Below are 24,404 nucleotides of genomic sequence, written 5' to 3'. Positions count from 1 at the left end.
TACCAAAAGCAATATACAGATTCAATGCAATTCCTATCAAAATACCAATAGCATTTTTCTCAGAACTAGAACACACAATCCTAAAACTTGTATATGGAACCACAAAAGACCCCAAATAGCCAAAGCAATCTTGAGAAAGAAGAACAAAGCTGGAGGTATCACAATCTCAGATTTCAAGATATATTATAAAAATGTAATCATCAAGACAGTATGGTACTAGCATAAAAACAGACACATAGATCAATGGAACAGAATAGAGAGCCCACAAATAAACTCATGTTTAAATGGCCAATTAATAATCTACAACAAAGGAGGCAAGAATATACCATGGGGAAAAGACAGTTTAATAAATGGTATTGGGAAAAGTGGACAGCTACATGCAAAAGAATGAAACTGGACTACTTTCTTATACCACACACAAAAATTAAAATGGAATAAAGACCTAAATGTGAGATCTGAAACCTTAAAAAAGTCCTAAAAGAAAATCTAGGCAATAATCTCTTGTACAATGGCCTTAGCAACACATTTATGGATCTCTCAAGCAAGGGAAACAAAAGCAAAAATAAACTATTAGAACTACATCAAACTAAAAAGCTTCTGCACAGGGGCTCCTGGGTGGTGCAATTGATTGAGCATTCGACTCTTGGTTTTGGCTCAAGTCACGATCTCAGGGTCATGGAATCGAGCCCCCTGCCCGGCTCCAGGCCCCACACTAAAGGAGTCTGCTTGGTTTCTCCCTCTGTCCCTCCCTCCTGCACTCGCTCTCTCTAAAATAAATAGATCTTTAAAAATAATAAATACATAAATAAATAAATAAATAAACAGCAAGCTTCTGCACAGCAAAGTAACCCATGACAAAACAAAAAAGACAACCTACTGAATGGGAGACAAGATCTGCAAATGAAAAATCTGATAAGGGGTTAATATCCAAAATTACATGAAGAACACTACCAAAAAAACAATCCAGTTAAGAAATGGGCAGAAGACCTGAATAGACATTTTTCGAAACAAGATCCCAGGTGGTTAACAGACACATTAAAAGAGGGTCAACATCACTCATCATCAGGGAAATACAAATCAAAACCACAATGAGATCTCACCTCACACCAGTCAGAATGGCTAGTATCAAAAAGACAAGAAATAATAAGTGCTGGTAAGGATGTGGAGAAAGCGGAACCCTGGTGCACTGCTGGTGGGAATGAAACTGGTGCAGCCACTACAGAAAATAGTATGGACATTCCTCAAAAAGTTAAAAACAAACAAATACCACATGATCCAGTAATTCCACTATTGGGTATTTAACCAAAGAAAATGAAAACACTAGTTTGGAAAGATACATACACCCCTATGTTTATTGTAGCATTATTTACAACAGCCAAGATATGGAAGCAACCCAAGTATCCAATGATAGAATGGATAAAGATGATGTCAAGTATATGTACATGTACACACACACACACACACACACACACACACACACACACACACACACTGGAATACTACTCAGTCATAAAAAAGAATGAGATCTTGTCATTTGCAACAACATGGATGGACCTAGAGGATATTACGTTAAGTGAAATAAGTCAGACTGAGAAAGACAAATACCATATGATCCAGTGATTTCACTTATATGTGCAATCTAAAAAACAAAACAAAACAAAAACCACAAACAGACTCAAAAATAGAGAACAAAGCAGTGTTTGCTGGGCTGGGGGAGGAGGGAACGGTGATGGGCAAAACAGGTGAAGGGGATTAAGAGGTACAAACGTCCAGTTATAAAGTTCAGTCATGTAGACGAAAAGTAGAGTACAGGGAATATAGTCAATAATACTACAATAACACTGTATGACTATGCTAAGCAATGAGCAATACACAGAAACGTTAAATCACTATGTTTATACACCTAAAACTAATAAAAAATAAATTTAAAAAGGAAAGAAAAAAAGGCCTTAATTCAAACCCACTTTCAGGCCCAGCACCGGGAGGAACCACGTGTGCAGTGAGGAACAAAGCAATGTTACAGCCCTGACTGCAGTCAAGATCTGACACCACTGTGGCCCTGTCTATCCTCCACAAACATCTGACTTCATTTCTAGACCTGATGTGCAAGTTTGTTTGTGGGGACTGGGAGAGAAGGGAAAAAACAAAGGAGAAAGTTCTACTGAGAGTATACTCAACACAGGAATAGGAAAGAAATACCTGTCCTGTGGGAATACAAATTGGTATACCTTCCTGGGCCACAATCTGGCATTAAAAGTATGGACTGGAACAGACTCAACTGTAAGAATTCTCATCATGGTGTTGTTTATTACAGCAAAATAAAAGGGGACAGGGGAGAAACTTGTCAAACACCAGGGCTAAGGTAAAAAGATTTGAGTTAAGACAGCAAGTTGAACACATACATTTGCCTCTGTCCCCACCCAAAGTGACAATAAATCAGATTAATAAGTTAAAGACGTAAAGCCACACAGACAAAGAATGGGAGAGAAGACAACACTTTGGAACCTAAAAAGCAAAAGTGGAAAATGATTTGGCAGACTCAAAATAGCTACATCGCAGCCAACAGTGGAGAGGGCCGAGAAGCAGCCTGCTACCAGGAACACCCCTTCCCCAAAACCTGGAAACTATCAGCACTTGCTTCCAGTTGATGCAGGGCTAAAAATCTGGAAGAGTGGCTAGAGTCTATTTGCTAAGCAGGAAGATGTCTGGCTCCCCATTCTTCCTGACTCCCCATCCCAACAAAGAAGAGTGGCTTATTCTCAAGGAAGGGTATGAGAGGGTCTCTGAACTACTATGTTCTTAGCAGCTTTATTCATAATGACCAAATGTCCACCAGCAAACAGGTACATCCATAGAATAAAATACTAGTAAGCAACCAAAAAGATACAACTGCTGATACATACAACATGGGATAAATCTCAAACTATAAGATGCAAAAGCAGCCAGACATAAGGATACATGCTGAGAGGTGCCTAGCTGGCTCAGTTGGTGGAGCACCTGACTCTTGATCTCAGAGTCCTGAGTTCAAGCCCCACATTGGGCACAAAGCCTACTTAAGAAAATTTTCAATTATTAAAAAAATGCATGCTAACTTCACTGATAGGAAACTCTAGGAAAGACCAACCTAATATTCCAAGATAGAAAACCGATTGGTGGTTGTCAGGGGCCAGAGGGCATGAAGGAACTTTTCGGGGAATGAAGTCACTTGACTGTGGTGGTGTTACACAACTGTATACTCCTGTCTAAACACACCAGACCAACTGCTTAAAAGGATAACTTTTAGTATATGTAAATTATACCTCAATAAAACTGCTTTCTAAAAGTGAGAGGGGCTCCCGGGTGGAGCACTCAGTTAAGTGTCCAACTCTTGGTTTTGGCTCAGGTCATGATCTAAGGGTGATGAGACTGAGCCCTGCTTCGGGATCCACACTCAGGGTGGAGTCTGCTTGAAGATTCTCTCCCTCTGCCCCTCCCTCTCTCTAAACCTCTAAAATAAATAAATCTTCAAAAAAATTTTTTTAAAAAAAGGTGTCTATTTCTCATTCATTACAAGACAAGGGCTCACTCACTCACACTTAATTCATGGGAGTGTCAGACAGTACAACTGCTCAAAAAGCTAGAGAAATACTTTCCACAGGACCCAGCAATTCACGCTCAGATATCTGCCCTAGAAGAATGAAAATGTATATTCACACCAGGACTTATAAAAATTGTTCACCAAACTTCTTCATAATAGACAAAAATTGGGAAATAACGTTCATCAAAAGGAGAATGGATAAATGATACATCCAAATAAAAAATACTAAGTATCAAAAGGAAAAAACATGAATAAATCTCAAACCATGTTGAACACCATGTTGAATGTTTAAAAGACACCAGACACACAGAAGAGCACACATTGTATAATCTCATTCTCAATACGAAGCCTATAAATATACCTATGGTGGGAGAAAGGGGAAGGGTGGTTTGGAGAGGGCAGAACAAAAGCATCTGGGATGATCAAAGTGCTTGGTATTTTCCTTCAGACGTGATAACATGAGTATATACAATTGCCAAATCGGTCTAACCGAACACTTAATACATGGGTGTTTGTGCATAAATTATACCTTAAAAAACAAGCTAAGTGAGGCATCTGGGTGGCTTAGTCAATTAAGCATCTGATTACTGACTTTGGCTAAGGTCATGATCTCAGGGTCCTGAGATCACGCACCACGTCGGGTTCTGCGCTCACTGGGGAGTATGCTTGAGATTCTCCTGTCACTCTCCCCCTCCGCCCCCCAGACCAAGCTCACACATGCTCTCCCTCAAATAAATAAATCTAAAAAAAAAAAAAAAAAGCTGAGTAATAAAAAATTAAAATTAGGGGCACCTGAGTATTAAAAAATTAAAATCAGTCATTAAGCGTCTGCCTTCGGGTCCTGGGATCAAGCCCATCGGGCTCCCTGCAACACGGGAAGCCTGCTTCTCCCTCTCCTACTCCCCCTGTTTGTGTTCCCTCTCTTGCTGCCTCTCTCTGTCAAATAAATAAATAAAATCTTTAAAAAAAAAGTTAGAAAATTTTTATTATTGGACTGTGGTTAGAAGTGGACATATATTTTGTTTTTAATTTAAGGGAGAGAAAGAGAATGAATGATCCCAGGAATTTAAGATTACTTATTTATTGGGAAGGAGGGGCAGAGGGAGAGAGTATCTCAAGCACACTCCCCGCTGAGGAGTGGAGGCCAACCATGCATGGCTTGATCTCCTGACCCCGAGATCATGACCTGAGCCAAAATCAAGAGTTAGATGCTTAACCAACTAAGCCACCAGGTGCCCCAAAATGCACCAGTTTTATTTCTTTATTTAAATTCCATAGCACATCATTAGTTTCAGATGAAGTGTTCAATAATTCATCAATTGCATATAGCACCCAGTGCTCATCACATCACATGCCCTCCTTAATGCCCATCACCCAGTTATCCACCCCCCTGCCCACCTCCCCTCCAGCAACCCTCAATTCTTTCCTATAGTTAAGTCTCTCACGGGTTTTGTCCCTCTCTGAAGATTTCCTGTTCACTCTTCCCTCCTTTCCCCTATGATCCTCTATGCTGTTTCTTATATTCCACATATGAGTGAAACCATGTAATTGTCATTCTGATTGACTTATTTCACTCCAGGTGCATGCACATCTGTGTAATTAAATTAGAAGTATTCATCCTTTCTGATGACTAATATTCCATTGTGTTTACATGTGTGTGTATATACATATATATATCACATCTTCATCCATTCATCATCTGCCAGTAGACATCTCAGCTCATTCCAGTTTCGTTATTGTGGACACTGCGCTATAAACATTGAGGTGCAGGTGCCCCTTCAGATCACTACATTTGTATTGTTGGGGTAAATACCTAGTAGTGCAATTGCTGAGTTGTAGGATAGCTGTATGTTTAACTTTTGAGGAACCTCCATACTGTTTTCCAGAGTGACTGTACCAGCTTGCAATCCCCCCAACAGTATAAAAGGGTTGCCCTTTCTCTGCATCCCTGCCATTTGTTGTTTCCTGTCTTGTTAATTTTAGCCATTCTAACTGGTGTGAGGTGATATATTATTGTGGTATTGATTTGTATTTCCCTGAGGCTGAGTGATATTGAGCATTTTTTCATTGGTCTGTTGGCCGTTTGGATGTTTTCCTCAGAGAAAAGTCTGTTCATGTCTTCTGCCCATTTCTTAACTGGATTATTTGTTTTTTGGGTGTTTAGTTTGGTTAAGTTCTTTATAGATCTTGGATACTAGCCCATTATCTGATTATGTCATTTGCAAATACCTTCTCCCATTCCATAGGTTGCCTTTTAATTTTGTCAACTGTTTCCTTTGCTGTGCAGCTTTTTATCTTGATGAAATAGGTTATTTTTGCTTTTGTTTGCTTGCCTTTGGAGACATGTCTAACAAGAAGTTGCTGCAGCCGAGGTTGAAAAGGTTGCTGCCTGTGTTCTTCTCTACAATTTTGATAGATTCGTGTCTCACAGTTAGGTCTTTTATCCATTTTGAGCTTATCTTTGTGTATGGTGCAAGAAAATGGTCCAGTTTCATTCTTCTAACATGTGGCTGTCCAATTTTCCCAGCACCATTTATTGAAGAGACTGTCCTTTTTCCACTGGATATTCTTTCCTGTTTTGTCAAAGATTACCTGAGGGTCCATTTTGGGATTCTCTATTCCATTCCACTGATCTATGTGTCTGTTTTTCTGACAGTGCCATGCTGTCTTGATAGTCACAGCTTTGTAAACCCAAGCCTGAAGTCCGGCATTGTGAGGCCACCAGTTTTAGTTTTCTTTTTCAACATTCCTCTGGCTATTCAGGGTCTTTTCTGGTTCCATACAAATTTTAGGATTATTTGTTCCAATTCTGTGAAAAATGTTGATAGTATTTTGATATGGATTGCACTGAATGTGTAGATTGCTCTGGGTAGCACATTTTAACAATATTTATTCTTCCAATCCATAAGCATGGAATGTCCTTCCATTTCTTTGTGTCTTCCTCAATTTCTTTCACAAGTGTTCTGTAGTTTTTTGAGTACAGATCATGTGCCTCTTTGGTTAGGTTTATTCCTAGGTATCTTATGGGTTTCGGTGCAATGTAAATGGGACTGATTCCTTAACTCTTTTTTGTTGTTGTTGTTTTAAAGATTTATTTATTTATTTGACAGAGAGAAACACAACGAGAGAGGGAACACAAGCAGGGGGAGAGGGAGAAGCAGGCCTCCCGCTGAGCAGGGAGCCCGATGCGGGCTTGATCCCAGGACCCTGCGATCATGACCTGAGCCAAAGGCAGAGGCCTAACAACTGAGCCACCCAGGCACCCTTAACTCCTCTTTTCTTCTGTCTCATTGTTAGTATATAAAAATGCAACTGGTTTCTGTGCACTGATTTATATCCTGCCACGTTACTGAATTCCCATATGAGTTCTAGCAATTTTGGAGTGGAGTCTTTTGGGTTTCCCACATAAAGTATCATGTCATCTTGGAAAAGTGTTTGACTTCTTTGCCAATTTGAATGCTTTTTCTTTTTGTTGTCTGATTACTGTGGCTAGGACTTCTAGTACTATAGTGAACAGTGGTGAGAGTGGGCATTGCTGTCGTGTTCCTGACCTCAGGGGAAAAGCTCTGAGTTTTTCCCCTTTGAGAATGATATTCACTGTGGGTTTTTCATAGCTTTTATGATATTGAGGTATATACCCTCTATCCCTACACTGTAAAGAGTTTTAATCAAGAAAGGATGCTGTATTTTGTCAAATGCTTTTTCTGCATCAATTGAGAGAATCATATGGTTCTTGTCCTTTCTTTTACTGATGTGATATATATCACATTGATTTGCAAATGATGAACCACCCTTGCAGCACAGAAATAAATTCGACTTGGTCATGGTGAATAATTCTTTTAATGTATGTTGGATCCTACTGGCTAGTATTTTGGTGAGAATTGTGACATCCATGTTCATCAGGGATATTGGTCTGTAATTCTTTTTAGTGGGGGTCTGGTTTTAGGATCAAGGTAATACTGGCCTCAGAGAACGAGTATGGAGCTTCCTTCCATTTCTATTTTTTTGGAACAGTTTCAGAAAAACAGGTATCAATTCTTCTTTAAATGTTTGGTAGAATTCCCCTGGGAAGCCATCCAGCCCTGGACTCTTGTTGGGAGAGTCTTGATTATTGCTTCAATTTATTTCCTGGTTATGGGTCTGTTCAGGTTTTCTATTTATTAATGCTTCAGTTTTGGTAATTTATATGCTTCCAGGAATGCACCTATTTCTTCCAGATTGCCTAATCTGTTGGCATTTAGCTGCTTATAAAATTGTTAATTAACAACTGTTAAAATTGTTATTTCCTTGGTGTTGGTTGTGATCTCTTTTTCATTCATGACTTTATTAATTTGCATCCTTTCTCTTTTCTTTTTGATAAGTCTGGCTAGGGGTTTATTGAATTTAGTACAGTCAAAGAACCAGCTTCTAGTTTCACTGATCTGTTCTACTGTTCCTTTGGTTTCTATTTCATTGATTTCTGCTCTAATCTTTATTATTTCTGTTCTCCTGCCTGGTTTAGGCTTTATTGGCTATTCTTTCTCCAGCTCCTTTAAGTTGTAAAGTTACCTTGTGAATCTGAGATAGAAATAATTTTTTCAGAACAGCTTGTATTACTATGTACTTCCCTCTTAGGACTGATTGCCTTTGCTGCATCCCAAAGGTTTTGAACAGCTGTGTTTTCATTTTCATTTGTTTCCATGAATTTTAAAATTCTTTATTTTCCTGGTCGACCCATTCATTAATAGGATGCTCTTTAACTTCCAAGTGTTTGAGTTCCTTCCAAATTTCCTTTTGTGACTGAGTTCAAGTTTCAAAGCATTATGGTCTGAAAATATGCAGGCAATAATCCCAGTCTGTTGGTACCACCTGAGACCTGATTAGTGACCCAAGGTATAAGTCATGATCTCTCCTCTTTCATTCATGATTAATTTGGATCCTTTCTCTTTTCTTTTTGATAAGTCTGGCTAGGGGTTTATCAATCTTATTAATCCTTTCAAAGAACCAGCTCACAGTTTCAGTGATCTACTGGGTTTTTTTCATTTATATATCATTGATTTCTGTTCTGATCTTTATTTCTCTTCTGCTGGATTTAGGCGTTATTTGCTGTTCTTTTTCCAGCTCCTTTAGGTGTAAGGTTAGGTTATGTATTGGAGACTCTTCTTCTTTCTTAAGGAAGTATATACTTCCCACTTAAGACCACCTTTGCTGCATCCCAAAAGTTTTGGACTATCGTGCTTTCATTTTTCATTTGCTTCTATGTATATTTTAATTCTTTAATTTCCTGGTTGACCCATTCATTCTTTAGGGGGACGTCCTTTAATCACCATGTATTTATGTTCCTTCCAAATTTCTTCTCGTGGTTGACTTCAAGTTTCACAACATTGTGGTCTGAAAATATGCAGGAAATAATCCCATTTTTTTTGGTACCAGTTGAGACTTGATTTGTGACCCAGTATGTGATCTGTTTTGGAGAATGTTCCATGTGGACTTGAGAACAATGTATATTCTCCTGTTGCTTCAGGATGGAACGCTCCTTAGCTATCTGTGAGGTCCATCTAGTCCAGTGTGTCATTCAAAGCCCTTGTTTCCCTATCGATCTTCTGCTTAGATGATCTCTCCATTGTTGGGAGTGAAGTGTTGAAGTCCCCTAGTATTACTGCATTATCATCAATCTGTTTCTTTAATGTGGTTATTAATTGGTTTATATAATTGGCTGCTCCCGAGTTAGGAGGACACATATTTATAATTAGATCTTCTTGTTGGATAGACCCTTTAAGTATGATACAGTGTCCCTCTTCATTCCTTACTATAGTCTTTGGTTTAAAATCTAATTTGCCTGACATGAGGATTGTTACCCCAGCTTTCTTTTGAGGTCCATTAGCATGATAAATGGTTCTCTACCCCCTCACTTTCAATATGGAGGTGTCTTTAGGTCTAAAATGAGTCTCAGCCTATGTTGGGTCTTGCTTTTTTATCCACTCTGTTACCCTGTGTCTTCTGATTGGAGCACTTGTCCATTTACATTCAGAGTGACTACTGAAAGTTATGAATTTAGTGCCATTGTATCACCTGTGAAGTCCCTGTTTCTGTAAACTGTCTCTGTTTCTTTCTGGTGTGTGTTGCTTTTGGGCTCTCTCTTTGCTTACAGGACCCCCTTTAGTATTTCTTGCAGGGCTGGTTTAGTGATCACAAATTATTTTCTGTTTTCCTGGAAGCTCTTTAATCTCTCCTTCCATTATGAATGGCAGCCTTGCTGGATAAAGTATTGTTGTATGTTTTTCTCCTTTAGTACTTTGAATATATCATGCCAGCTGTTTCTGGTCTGCCAGGTCTCTGTAGATAGTCCTGCTGCCAGTCTAATGTTTCTACCATCATAGGTTAAGGGGCTCTTGTCTCGAGCTGCTTTCAGGATTTTCTCTTTATCTTTCAAATTTGCAAGCTTCACTATTATATGTCGGGGTGTTGATCTATTTTTACTGATTTTGAGGGGTGTTCTCTCTACCTCTTCGACTTGAATACCTGTTTCCTTCCCCAGATTAGGGAAATTCTCAGCTACAATTTTCTCAAATATACCTTCTGTCCCTCTCTCTATTCTTCCTCTGGGACCCCAATAATTCTAATACTGTTTTACTTTATGGTATCGCTGATTTCTTGAAGCCTCCCCTCAGGGTCCATTTAGTTGTTTTTCTTTCTTTTCCCAGCTTCCTTCCTTTACATGATCTTCTATGTACTAACTCTCTCTTCTGTCTCATTTACCCTAGCTGTTAGAGCATCTATTTGCAGATTAGACTGCATCTCAGTTGAACCATTTTTAATTTCAGTCTGATTAGATTTTACTTCTGCTCTAAGAGATTTTCTAGTGTCTTTTATGCTTTTTTTCAAGGCCCAGCTAGTAAATTTATAACCCTTATCCTGAATTCCAGCTCTGACATTTTATGTATGTCCATACTGATTAGATCTGTGGCAGAGAGTATTACCTCTGGTTCTTTCCTTTGTTTTGAATTCCTCCTTCTAGGCATTTTGCCCAGTGAAGAATGGATGAATAAGAGAACAAGAGCAAAAATATCAAACACAATCCAAGCGAAATACAGAACAGACAAATCTGAAGAGGTTAGAAACCAAAAAAGGAAAGAAAAAGAAACGGAAAGAAAAAAAAACAAAAGAAAGGGAAAAAAGGGAGAATATAATCTCCCAGGTGGACAAAACAGGGTGATCCACGTGGTCCTGGGCATATTTTGGTCTGTTTGTTAGAAGACACAAAATCCCAAAATTGTAAAGAAAGCCAAGACTTATATATGTATATACAAAAATAAAAATGAATACAGTGAAAGAAGCCCAAAATGAAGAATGTATCTATAAAATGCAAATGTAAAAATGAAAGTTAAAAAAAAACTTAAAGAGAGTAGATAAAATAAACTGAAAAGAAAAAAAGGAAAATTCTAAAATGAAAGATAACAGAATCATGAGAAAAAACCTCAAATCCTATATATTTTCCCTTAGCACTGGAGTTTTGCAATTCTGTGTGCGTGGTAAACTTGGTATTCCCCTGATGTTCCAGCTGGTCTCCTGGGGGAGGGGTCTGCTGTGCTGATTCTCAGGTGTCTCTGCCTGGGCGGAGTTGTACCTTCCCTTGCAAGGCGGCCCGGCTTGGTCAGTGTAAGCTGCTTCAGATTGTTCTATGTGGCTTTTGTTCCCTGAAGGCTTTCTCTGCTGCTTTAAAGGATGAAAATAAAAATGGCCGCACCCCATCTCCAGCCCCAGAGGTGAAAGATCACCATCCCCTCTCTTCAGTAAAACCTCAGGGAAAAGCAGTCTTCAATTTTGCATGCCCCAAACTTTGCAGACTCTTGTGGCGTGCACCTGCGTGGATCCTCATAGGGGTGGGAGGAGGGTCACCTTGGGCTTGCAGCTTGCAGGGCCCCCACACGGACAGCAGTCGCCCCATTGTGTCCTGGTTCGCAGTTAATGGCAAACCAAGCTGACAGCCCACTCCCGGGCTCGCTGACCGTAGCAGGTTTCCCCACTCCAATGCTTGGGAATTCTGCCAGCTCAGGCACCCCTGTTCTTTCTGAGACCCCGGGGATCCTGAGACCATACTGTCCCACCTCGGATTCTGCCCCACTTTGCCACCTGAGCACCTTTCAGGCAGGGATGTCCCTCACAGAAGCAGACTTCCACAAGTTCCAATTTTGCATTCTGCTGCTCTATCACTTTCTGGTAGCCAGCTTATGGAGGCTCCCTCCCCCCACCATTTATCATCTTGATATATCCCCTCAGATTCACTTCTCTGCATCTCCTGCCTTGCAAAAAGTGGTCACTTTTCTATTTGTAGAATTCCACCAATTCTTTTCTTACATCTCAGGTTGAATTCACAGGTGTTCAAAACGATTTGAAAGTTAATTAGCTAAATTCAAAGGACCAGATGAAACGAGGTCCCCTATTCTTCCTCCATCTTGCCTCCCTCTCTGTGCCAGTTTTAAATGATGCTTTTTTTGAGCCACAAGAAAGAAATCCCCCTTTTCTACAAGGATCAAGTTAATCTGGAGGTCCTTCTTAGAACTGTTATGTACTTGCCTAGGTTCACTCCCCAAAATGCCTTGCATGGCATTCATTATGAAGATGCTGATAAACATACTACTGCCCAAAATGTCACAAAGTCCTATGTAGCACAGCGGGTACAACCCCAGATCTGGCTGTGAGTCCTGACTCCTTTGCCCAAACCAGGCACCTCCCAGACTCAGCTACTTTCTGTCTGAAGAGTGAAAAGATCCTCCCAAGTTTTACTGTACTATTCTGAAATTCATTTTAACTGTTATGTTAACTGTAAGTAAAAATAAACAGCCACTCTGCTCAGGTGTAGTGCTTCCATCACCAGGACTGGTCACAAGTATGCCCATCATGCACTAGCATCTCACTGATCCCAATATGATAAATTGATTTAGAAAAAGAAGCTGCCTGAGGAAGTGAAAACACACAAGCAATGAATTCATGACCTGGAGAAAAAAGAGCCTCTAAAAAGCCTATCACTATTCCTAATAAGAAAGTTAAAGACCATTTTGTCACTGTTCAAACTGCAGAAAGAGCTTAGAGCTTGGACTGCATACAAAATGGAAGCTGCCAACCTGAACAAGCTTCCAGAAATACAGTATAAAACCAAAACAAGATCTAGGCATACAACCCTCCACAGAGAGATTCTCTGATTCAGAAGCACTGTTTTGACCAACCACATCCACTAAAAAAGGTGAAGTCCTTCACTCATAACCAATGAATGGTCAACCTACAATGCCTTCATTTCTTCTAATGGAGGCCCAAGGCCTACTGCTGCAGAAATCCCTCCAGCTGGCCCTCGGTCTCTTACTCATCTGAAGATGTCTTTTAACACCTGCCTGTATGTATGCTTTGTTGAAGATGATGAGATGACTCCAAGAAGCTACTATGTATATGCACCTGTCAGAATGCAACGGAATGGTACACTTAAAAAGGTATGCTTCTCATTTGTCAATTTCACCTAAAAAAAAAAAAAAGACTAAAATAGAATTGCAAATACTAATGATAAGCACACTGAACCAAATGGGGTGAAGTGTATTAATGTCAACTTACTTTGAAACACATCAAAAAACAAGAGGCACTGCAGGTAGAGGAAAGGATACATATGTGATACAAGTAAAATGTTAATTCTCAAAGTTGATTTTAGGGGTGCCTGCCTAGCTGTAGGTGGAGCACATGATTCTTGAGCTCTGGGTTAAGAGTTCAAGCCCCACATGGGGGGTAGAAATTACTTAAGTAAATAAAGCTTAAAAAAAATAAAAGATTTTAAAAGGTTTAATTGTAGGGGTGCTGGGGTGGCTCTGTCAGTTAAGTATCTGACTCTTGATTTCAAGCTCAGGTCATGAGCTCGAGGTTGTGAGAATGAGCCTTGTGTGGGGCTCTGCACTAGGTATGGAGCCTGCTTGCCTGCTTGCCGGCTTAAGATTCTCCTCCGCACCATCGAGCACTCTTAGAAAAACAACAAAAAAGTTTAACTGAAGAATCTTGGCAGTCTACATGTAAATGTTCACTGTGAATGTTTTTTCAGTTTCTCTGTATACTGAAAATATTCACAATAAAAATGTTGGAAAAATGGTCACCCACTATTTTTATTGACAGCAATGATTTTTTTTTAAGATTTATTTATTTATATTAGAGAGAGAGGGAGGGAGTATGAGGGGGGTGGCAGAGGGAGAGGCAGTGAGAATCTTAGGCAGACTCTGTGCTGAGCACAGAGCCCAACACGGGGCTCCATCTCATGATCCTGAGATCACCACGTGAACAGAAACCAAGAGTCAGACGCTCAACAGACTGGAGAAGAATGACCCCGGGTAAGGCGTAATCTAGGATACTAGGTCCAGGGAAGACAAAGCAGTGCCCCAGCAATGATTTTTAATATATGTTATCTTACTGCGTATTTTTTAACTGTGAGCTATGTCCTAATACTAACCAGAAAATTTATTGTTTTCTTGTAAAGGTAGTTTCTAACCAACACTCAAGACAAATCAGTTTCAAGGAAAACAAACATGTCCCCTGTCAGTTAAAACTGAGCGTGCCGGGCATCTGGGTGGCTCAGTCAGTTAAGCGTCTGCATTCGGCTCGGGTCATGTTCCCAGGTTCCTGGGATCCAGTCCCATGTCGGGCTCCCTGCTCAGTGGGGAGCCTGCTTCTTCTACTCCCTGCTCATCCTGTCTCTATCTCTGGCTCTCTCTGAAATGAATAAATAAAATCTTTAAAAAACAAAAAAACTGAGTGTGTGCCAGGGATCTTCCTTTTTTTGTTTTATATAGCACTAGCTCCAACGTATCACACAGGAACACCTCAACAGAAAACTTAAAATGCATACACACACACCTCTCATAGTATCCAAAACTGACATGGCCTCTCTATAACTTATTAACTATTCACAATACAAAACCAAATACTGGATCGCCTGGGTGGCTCAGGTGGCTAAGTGTCAGCCTTCAGCTCAGGTCATGATCTCCGGGTCCTGAGATCAAGCCCCACATTAGGCTCCCTGCTCAGTGGGAAAGTCCGCCTCTCCCCCTACTCATGCTCTCTCTCAAATAAAAAAACAAACAAACAAAAACACACACACACAAATACATTCACTGCACGGTCTTTTAAAAACAATAATAGCTTTCCAGATTGTCCTTTCCTAAAAAGACCATCCATTCCAATGCAACACAGACAACAAAATGGTTAGAACCTTTCTCCTTTCCCTCTCACCAAAAAAGTGAGTCACCGTTGGTTGACTTCCCTCAGGGAAAAGTTCATGTCTAGGGCCACTGTTCTTAGACTGCTAACTGTGAGGTGCCAAAAGCTCTTTATATTCAAATAGATCACATTTCTTCCAAAAGTACTGTATACTGCACAAGATTTTACGTAAGTTTCTCAGCATGATAGTTAGAAAATTCAGAACAATAGGGGCACCTGGCATGCAATTCTTGATCTCGGGGTCATGAGTTCAAGCCCCATGTTGGGTGTAGAGATTACTTAAATAAATAAAAACTTAGAAAAAATATACTTAAAAAGAAAAAAAGGAAAATTCAGAACATAAAATGTATGTGAAAAGGAAAGACCTGCACCAAGACACAGCTCAAGAAATTTCAAAACACTGGAGACAAAAATACTACAGATTACCATAGATAAACCCAGCTTACAGTCAATCAAGCATCAGCAAGGTATCACAATTCTCAGCAGCAACAATGGAAGCTGGAAAACAAAAAATGTCCTCAAAATTCTGGGGGAAATAATTGCTAGCCTAGACTTCTATAACCAAACTACTGAAGTATGAGTGCAGAACAAAATGTTTTCAGACATGAAAAAATCTCGAAATTGTGACTCTCCCGTACTTCTGGGAAACTACTAAAGGAGATCCTCCACTAAAACCAAAAGGTAAAATAAGAAAGACAAGGAATCGAACAGAAGGAAAAGGTTTAAGAAATCCCTGAGATGTTGGAGAAGAATGACCCCAAGGTAAGGCGTAATCTAGGATACGAGGTCCAGGGAAGACAAAGCAGTTGCAGAAGAAAACAGCCACACCTTCACTGACGGATGCTCACAGGGTCACAGTAACAGGGATAGGAAGGAGGGAGGTTACCTTTAAACTAAGTGCATGTAAGCCTTTAATTTAAACGAGAAAACAGATCCCATGACCCCGCAACCTGGTAACATTCTAAGACTCTTCTCTCCTATGTGGGGCTGCCATAAATGAAGTTTATTTTTTTAAACAAACCTGGGGTCTTACTTCATGGACATAATTCAAATCTTTCCCAATTTATTCTCCATCCAGCCCCACATGGCAACAACCAAGGAAGCTATTTCATCACTCTTAACAACACTTCTCTCCCTTTAAAATGTATGCTGGTGGGTAGGGGGGGAGAGGTTAAATAGTTCATGGGTATTAAGGAGGGCACTTGTGTTGAAGCACCGGGTGTTATGTGTACATGATGAATCACTAAATTCTACACCTGAAACTGGTATTACACTGTATGTTAAATGGAATTTTAAAACTTGGGGGAAAAAAAGATAAATACCCCCCAAAATGTATGTTAATGTAGTGTTTAAATCACTTCTTAAATAGAGTTTACTACAAAGAACTAAATGTTTTCTTGAGGACTTCAGATGATCATTGCAAATATTATTATAGATACTCAGGACTGTAAATGGTAGAAGAGAAGCCTGAATGTGCAACTTCAGGGCCATGGGAGCCTGATTGTGTGCATGCTGCCTGCCAGAATTCTCAAATAACACAGCTGGGGGAATATGTTAATTCATTATACAAATGCCAAAAATGAAATAAAATAACTTTCCCAGGAGTGACACAGCTGCGATTTGCGCCACATCTAGCAAACTCCACACCCCAAACTCTTTCCAATATGATTCCAAAAAAAGACAGCCCACTCAGCCTGCACAGGTACTCAGCCTACTACATTTGTTCATAAGGATGAAATAAATGACACCTCCATCAGAGTAATGGAATCTTTCAGCAAAAGACATGACATCTCATCACAAGGTTCTCGAAACCCTCACTGTGTCACACTTAGAAGAGCTAAGAAATAAACAGTATTAGGATTGCCCAAGTGCTTTGAAAAAGCCAATCTCCATGAACACACCACCTGTACTACACATCAGATTTGTCCACAAATCTGGTGCTGAGAGAACCAGAAGGCAGAATGAGAAAGCAGCAGAAATGGAGACAAACTTCTTTTTGCTTAACCTTTTTATAGTGACAACTCTGGCTTGCTCATCAGGTAAGATAAAAAGTCCCATTGAAAAGGAAAATTTTAAAATTCACAATATGAAACATAGAGCAGATCCCAGAAAAAGATGGGAGCACAGCTGTGGCCCAGACTCAAAACAGGCGGCTAAAACCACTGGGGGACGTTGGTGGAACCTTCAAAGTGCTTTTATTTTCTCATTTGCAAATTTCATATACATCTTTATCCCCAGCCTCTTCCCAGCTTATTTTTTATTCTCAGCTTCTTCTGTCATTTACAAATTTCACATACATCTTTATTACCAGCTTTCCCTAAAAATCAGAGGGTCTGACAATACCGGGCCAGCAGTCAGGCAGTTGACAACTCTCTGCAATCTATCAGTGGATGCCCCTTTGCACAAAGCAGGCCCTCTTGGCAGCCACCATCCCCAACAATCCCATTACTCAACACCTGCCTGGCCCAGCTTCTTGGTTACAACAGCAACTTGAGAACAGTCTTAGAAAAGTAGCAAGAAAGGACTCATCTCCCAAAGAGAAGACGGATGACACCGGTTCTACAGGTTGGCCTGAGGCACCCCAAAGGAGGAAGCTAACCAGACCTAAAAACACCAAGCTTCCTCTTGGGGGAGCATTGTACACTCTGGGCAAGGGTAACAGTTTTGCCAGCCTCAAACAAGCCTGAGGCTGTTTTTGTAGAAGAATAAAAAAGAATTGGAAGCTTTTAGTACATTTTTTTTTTAAATTTATTTACTTGAGAGAGAGAACACGTGAGCATGTGTGGGGGATAAGGCAGCAGGACAGAAGAGAAGCCCAAGCAGACCCTGTGTTGAGCAGAGAGCCTGATGCAGGGCTTGATCCCACAACCCTGAGATCACAACCTGAGCCAAAACCAAGAGTCGGACGCTTAACTGACAGCGCCAGCCAGGCACCCTGCTTTTAGTACAATTTTACATTAACTTGTACTCCAAGAAGAAAATGAATATAGGTGAGTTACCATGGAAAATTCTAGAATGTGCCATTTTATGGTGATCTGCTAACAACTAATTCTTAAGCAGAAAAATGAACTTCAATTTATTCCTCCCATCCTATACAAAAACTAAACCAAAATGGGCAACAGACTTAAATGTAAAAGCCAAAACTATAAAACTTCTAGAAGAAAACAGGAGAACATCTTTGTGATTAGGCAAATATTTCTTAGAAATGACACCAAACACATGACCCATAAATGAACAAAACAATAATCTGAAAATCATTAAATTTAAAAACTCTTGCTCTTAGGGCACCTGGCTGGCTCAATTGGTGCAGCAAACGACTCTTGATCTTGGAGTTGGAAGTTCAAGCCCTACGCTGGGTGTAGAGATTACTTATAAATAATCTTAAAAAAAAAAACAAAACTCTGGCTCTTTGGGGCACCTGGGTGGCTCAGTTGTTAAGCATCTGCCTTCGGCTCAGGTCACCATCCCAGGGTCCTGGTATCGAGCCCCACATCGGGCTGCCTGCTCCGCAGGAAGTCTGCTTCTCCCTCTCCCGCTCCCCCTGCTTGTGTTCCCTCTCTCGCTGTCTCTCTGTCAAATAAATAAAATCTTTAAAAAAAAAAAACAACACAAAAAAACCTCTTGCTCTTTTAAAGACACTGTTAAGAGAATGAAAAAAGCCACAGACTGGGAGAAAATAGCTGCAAATCATCTGTAAAACAAGTCTCAAACTGGACAATAAGAAAACAAACTCAAAAACTGACATACAATAAAGATGTACACACTTAACCAAAGACGTTACAGATGGCAAATAAGCACATGAAAAGATACTCAACATTATTAGTCATTAGGTTAAGTTCAAATTAAAACTGAAATGAGACATTACTACACACCCCCTAGAATGGCTAAAATTAAATGGAATGACTATACCAAGTGTTGACAAGGAGGTAAAGGAACTGGAAGTCTCATACACTGTGGATGGGAACATAAAATGGTACAACCACTTTGGAAGGCAGTTTGGCAATTTTTTACAAAGTTAAATATACACTTGCTTTGAGAACCAGCCACTCCCCTCCTTTGTATTTACTCAAGAGAAATGAAGCATATATCCACACAGACTTGTACAGAGCGATTCACAGCAGTTTCACCTTTAACAGCCCCAAACTGCAAATCATTCATTCATTCATCAAGTGGCAAATGGGTAAGCAAATTGTGGTATTTCCAAACAATGGAACCCCACAATAAAAAGAAACCAATTACTGATAAACACTATGACATGGATGTTAATTACGCTGAATGAAAGCAGTCTGAAAAAGAGTACATTCCATAGGATTCATTTATACAAAATTTTAGAAAATAAGACAATCTACAATGACAGAAAACAGATCAGTGATTTCCTGCATATCCTGGTGAAGATTACAAAGGGACAGGAGAAAACTTTTAGTGATGAGAGCTATGTTTACTCCCAACCGTGAGGGTGATCCACATTATATCAAAAATTATCTAACTATACACTTTAAATATGTACAATTTACCGTATGTCATCTACACCTCAAGAGAACTACTTTTAAAAAGCTAAACAACCTGAGAAGTTTTACAAAAAGAGATGGGTGGTGCCATTTAGCTGTTGAAGAATCCAGTGAGTAAGCTGTAATGAAAAGAAGGGCCATATGCACCCCAATGTTAGCAGCAGTGTCCACAATAGCCAAACTGTGGAAAGAGCCGAGTTGCCCTTCAACAGATGAATGGATAAAGAAAATGTGGTCCATATATACAATGGAATATTACTCAGCCATCAGAAAGGATGACTACGCAACTTTTACATCAACATGGATGGGACTGGAGGAGATTTTGCTAAGTGAAATGAGTGAAGCAGAGAAAGTCAATTACATATGGTTTCACTTATTTGTGGAACATAAGGCATAGCATGAGGACATTAGGAGAAGGAAGGGAAAAATGAAGGTGGGAAAATCCGAGGGGGAGACGAACCATGAGAGACTATGGACTCCAAGAAACAAACTGAGGGTTTCACAGGGGACAGGGGTGGGGGATGGGTTAGCCCGGTGATGGGTATTAAGGAGGGCACATATTGCATGAAGCACTGGGTGTTATACGAAAACAATGAATCATGGAACAGTACATCAAACACTAAACATAATAAAATTGAATTAAATTAAAATAAAAGAAAGAATCCAGTGAGTAATAACATAATATTGCTGATCCCAGGGAAGGGATTCCATAACTGATCCCAAAAGATAGGCAACAAAGTAGCAGGTACTCTAGGCCAGATGGGAGAGAAAGAAAGAAAGTAAAAGCTGGCAAAAACACAAAACAAAAATATTTTGGAAAGAACAGGCCAATGTGGCAAAGAATTAGAGATTTAAAGTTGAGAGTCTCGCCTTTATAGTCACAGGAAACCTTCATCTGAGAACACTACTCTGGTGTAAGTAGGGAGGGAACATGAACCAGAGGTGAAAAGGCTTGGGAGCAAGATGAGCAAGCCAAGGTCTTTGTCTGGGTGTGAGCTACAAGCTGAACAAATGCAGTCAGAGTAGGAATAGAAAAGGAGAAAGAGACAGAAGGGTCACAGAAGGAAGAATTTTATGATTAGCAAAATAGGGAGAATTCAGGGAAAGGACACTACTCCTATCTCCTTTTCTGTCAAAGTTAACTGTGGGAGGCTAGGGGTTTCAAAGTGAAAAAGTGAAGCACCCCAGCAGATCCATGAGGCCAAGACTTCAGGTCAGTGTGGGCCACCACTGCTGCAGGAGAATCACAAAGTCCAGTGTCAGTGAGTAAAGCCTGGAATAAGCCCACACCAGAGTACAAGCTCACAGAAGAAAGTCCCACTCTCTACAAAGTTCAGACCCAAACCAAGTTAACTTTCAACTGTATCACTGATTTCTAAAATCTAAAAATATTCTCATGCATATAAAATAAGACTTTTAAAACCATAAAAGGGACAGCATAGGGAATATAGTCAATGCTATTGTAATAGGGTTGTCTGGTGACAGATGGTAGCTACACTTGAGGTAAGAATAGCATAAAGTACATTTGTAGGATCACTATGCTGTACACCTGAAACTAATGTAACTTTATCACCTACACTTGAAAGAAAAAATAAAACTATAACCAGAGTGCTAAAACACTGGAGAGAAATCAGTCATCTCTAAAAATGTTAGCAACATGGAAATTCCACCTATTAACTAGGCAAAATGATCCTTAATTTCTAATAATTCAACACTATTTCATAAATACGTGTCCTGGCACTAGTCCCCTGTAACAATGTATGATTAGAATAAAGACCTATGTTGTGGAAGAACATCAGAAATGCAGTGTCTAAAGTTTTACAAGCAGTAAGAATAAAGTTTTTATCACATTCATCAACAAGGCTGAACTTATGAATCAAGAAATAAATTCAAACCCAAATCCTAATTCCACAACCACACTTCTCAAAACCCACCCACTTACATTCTCCCCCAGCCACACGGACAAAGCACTTCTGCCAGCCAGCACATATAGGCTGCATACCTGTTTGGAAGGTAGGATTCGCTCCAGGGTACATGTTGGGGGAGTAGGCAGGAGCTGCGGCTGCATAGCCCATGGGGAAACCAGCTGGAGAAAAAGAACAATGGGATATCACCACCTGAAGGAGTAACATTAGGTTACAACCATGGCTCCCACAGGAGTGGAGCTCAACACGATTACATACGATAAGCAGTTTGTTTCTCCTTTCCTCAGAATTGGGATGGGTCACAGATGTCCATTTAGAGATGAATAAAGAAGATGTGGTATATATATACAATGGAGTATTACTGAGCCATAAGAAAGAATGAAATCTTACCATTTCCAACAATGTGCATGGAACATTGGGTATTATGCTAAGCGAAGTAAGTCAAACCAGAGAAAGACAAATACCATATGATTTCATTCACATGTGGAATTTAAGAAACAAACAGATGAACGTAAGGGAAAGTAAAATAGAAAGAGAGGCAAACCATAAGAGACTCTTAACTATAGGGAACAAACAGGGTTGCTAGGGGGCAAGTAGGTGGGGGGGTGGGGTAACTGGGTGATGGGCATTAAGGAGGACACTTGATGTAATGAGCAGTGGGTGTTATATGCAACCAATGAATCACTAAACTATACCCTGAGACTAATAATATACTGTATGATAACTTGAATTTAAATTTAAAAAAATTGGAATGGATCACAAACATAATCAAGTCTTTTAAACCTGTAAGTAAATGCTTACAACTTCCTACAATTGAAAAAATATGGCAGAAAACTGAGAATGCCAAAAAATAAAACAAAAAAACAAACCTAAGCTGAAGTCAGGAAACTCCTAATACTTCTGGCAGTTTTATTATAGATTTTCATCATATAATTTATTAATTAGCAACAGTAATAAGAATGCTAAGAAACTGTGTGGTGAAGGGGCCATTAACAGCCCCACTGACACACGGAAATGGGAAAAATCCAATCTCACAACCCTCTTGCAAGCAACCTAATCTTTATTAATATAAATGAGAAATCCTTAATAACACTAAACCATAACCACTACTAATTCAGGTGAATACAACAAAAACATCAACTAAGACAGTGTTACAGTCAAAATCCTGGCTACCAGCCATCCACCAGCAAAGGGGCCTCAGTTACCTGCTCCTGGCCTCCTTGGAGCCTACGGACCCCGGTAAGGCCCATGTCCAGGCCTTCCCCTGACCTGTCTGGTTCACGTTCAAAATTCTCCATTCATGTGACAGTTGGAGTATTAGAATCTACTTCCTTATATTCAGGGCACAGAGCCAACAAAGATGACCCACATTCCCTAGTCTTTACTACTGTCACAAACTAGTTCTGAGAATCTGTTAACTTCTCTTTCCCTCTTTCCCCTCACCTATAAATAAGGTTGAAATGGAAAGGCAGACTTCAAAAGACAGTTTTGAGGAGACTAGGGATATTTCAGGTACTATGGTGGTTGAGAGTAACCAAAGTGAAAAAAATGTTAAAGGTAATAGGACAACATAAAGGAGAAAAGGGAGTAGAGTTCAGAGTAGAATTCTAAAGGTAATCTTTGTAGGTCTGGATGTCATTTGTAAAGAGTTTGGATAAAGTGCCTTACAGGAATCCCTGAAGTCTCCAGCACAGTTTGGATGCCCTTGCTCTGCTGCATCTCCTGCTCCAGCTGTCCTGTAGGTTCCATAGTCTCCTCCAAGGGCAGGGACGTAAGTGTTCAGTCCCACTGCTCCCAAGGAATCCCTACTTGCAAGTGCCAGTTTTCACCTCATATACAAATCCTCTGCTTCAGAGTTGCTTTCTTCTTTCTCAAGACTGATCCTCCCCTACCTCAGCAGAAGCTATTTTGAGTTTCCTTCCTATATTATTATTTTCCTTTTTGTCCAATTACTTAGAAAAGTGTGAGGGGATCAAATGCTTACCAGATTCCCTCACTGTGGACATCAAGGACAGATTCCACTTGAAAGAGACCTAAAATGGCTATTTTTAAAAGACCAGGAAGGTGGTTTTCAATCTGTGTTTTATGAACCCTGAGCATTTCCTTAGAGGCCTCAACTGTGAGCAGCAGGAGGCCAAGCAGGCTCTGAAGCTTGCCCGAAATTCACCCTGGGAGATGCTCTAACTCATCTTAGTACTAAGGAACCACTTACAAATCCTTTCTAAGGTTTCACTGTTAAAAACAAAGTTTAGGGCGCCTGGGTGGCTCAGTTGGTTAAGCGACTGCCTTCGGCTCAGGTCATGATCCTGGAGTCCCGGGATCGAGTCCCACATCAGGCTCCCTGCTCAGCAGGGAGTCTGCTTCTCCCTCTGACCCTCTTCCTTCTCGTGCTCTCTATCTCTCATTCTCTCTCTCTCAAATAAATAAAATATTAAAAAAAAACCAAAAACAAAGTTTAAGGGGTGCCTGGGTGGTTCAGTTGTTGGGTGTCTGCCTTCGGCTCAGGTCATGATCCCAGGGTCCTGGGATCAAGCCCCACATTGGGCTCCCTGCTCAGCGGGAAGCCTGCTTCTCCCTCTCCCACTCCCCCTGCTTGTTTTCCCTCTCTAGCTGTGTCTCTCTGTCAAATAAATAAATCTTAAAAACAACAACAACAAAGTTCAAAATATTACTGACCTAGGCTTCTGCAACAATTCTCTCAAAATCCAAATGTCCTCATCTCTCCATAAATTCTACCAATAAATCCTCCAGGGCACTGTCTACTTCTGTACTTGTCTTGTGTCTAAGAGCTCCTGAAACACTATTATGTTTGCTTGGCCCTTCCTATCCTAACCTTCTAACAATGAGTTAACATGCTTCTAAAATGAGAAAGAAAAGCCATATAACAAGTATTTAAAACAGCATAATTAACCACCAGCAACAGGACATCCTCTGCTTCTATGCCTGCGCACAGAAATACACCACCCTCACACACCACCAAATCCCACACATACACTGCCACCCTGACCTAGAGGCCCAGCACAGTTGACCTTCCACCTTGGCCATATAAAACCCCTACATGGAAACCCTTGAAAGGACTACCTCCCTGGACCCCCACAAACACTGTTTTAACTGGTTGTAGCATCTTCTGTTTCTTCATTTTTCTAGAAAATTCTAACCTACAGGGCT

General features: G+C 40.2%; 1 protein-coding gene across 2 annotated transcripts in view; it reads right to left on the bottom strand.

The window, feature by feature from the left end:
• FAM168B (family with sequence similarity 168 member B) overlaps positions 1 to 24,404 on the bottom strand; it is a 44,020-nt gene that overhangs the window by 7,872 nt on the left and 11,744 nt on the right. The window contains exon 2 of one of the 2 annotated variants that reach the window (XM_025858022.2): positions 21,314 to 21,397. The exons of the other annotated variant lie outside the window; for it this stretch is intronic. Coding sequence (XP_025713807.1) covers positions 21,314 to 21,397 — 84 coding nt within the window. The remainder of the gene's footprint in view (positions 1 to 21,313; positions 21,398 to 24,404) is intronic. 2 annotated transcript variants of the gene reach the window in all.

Source organism: Callorhinus ursinus, unplaced genomic scaffold (genome assembly GCF_003265705.2).
Source record: "Callorhinus ursinus isolate GAN/ISIS: 27379988/994484 unplaced genomic scaffold, GSC_fseal_2.0 scaffold114, whole genome shotgun sequence".
Taxonomy (NCBI): Eukaryota; Metazoa; Chordata; class Mammalia; order Carnivora; family Otariidae; genus Callorhinus; species Callorhinus ursinus.
Note: the sequence above shows the minus strand (reverse complement) of the source record. Positions and strands in the feature narration are given on the sequence as shown.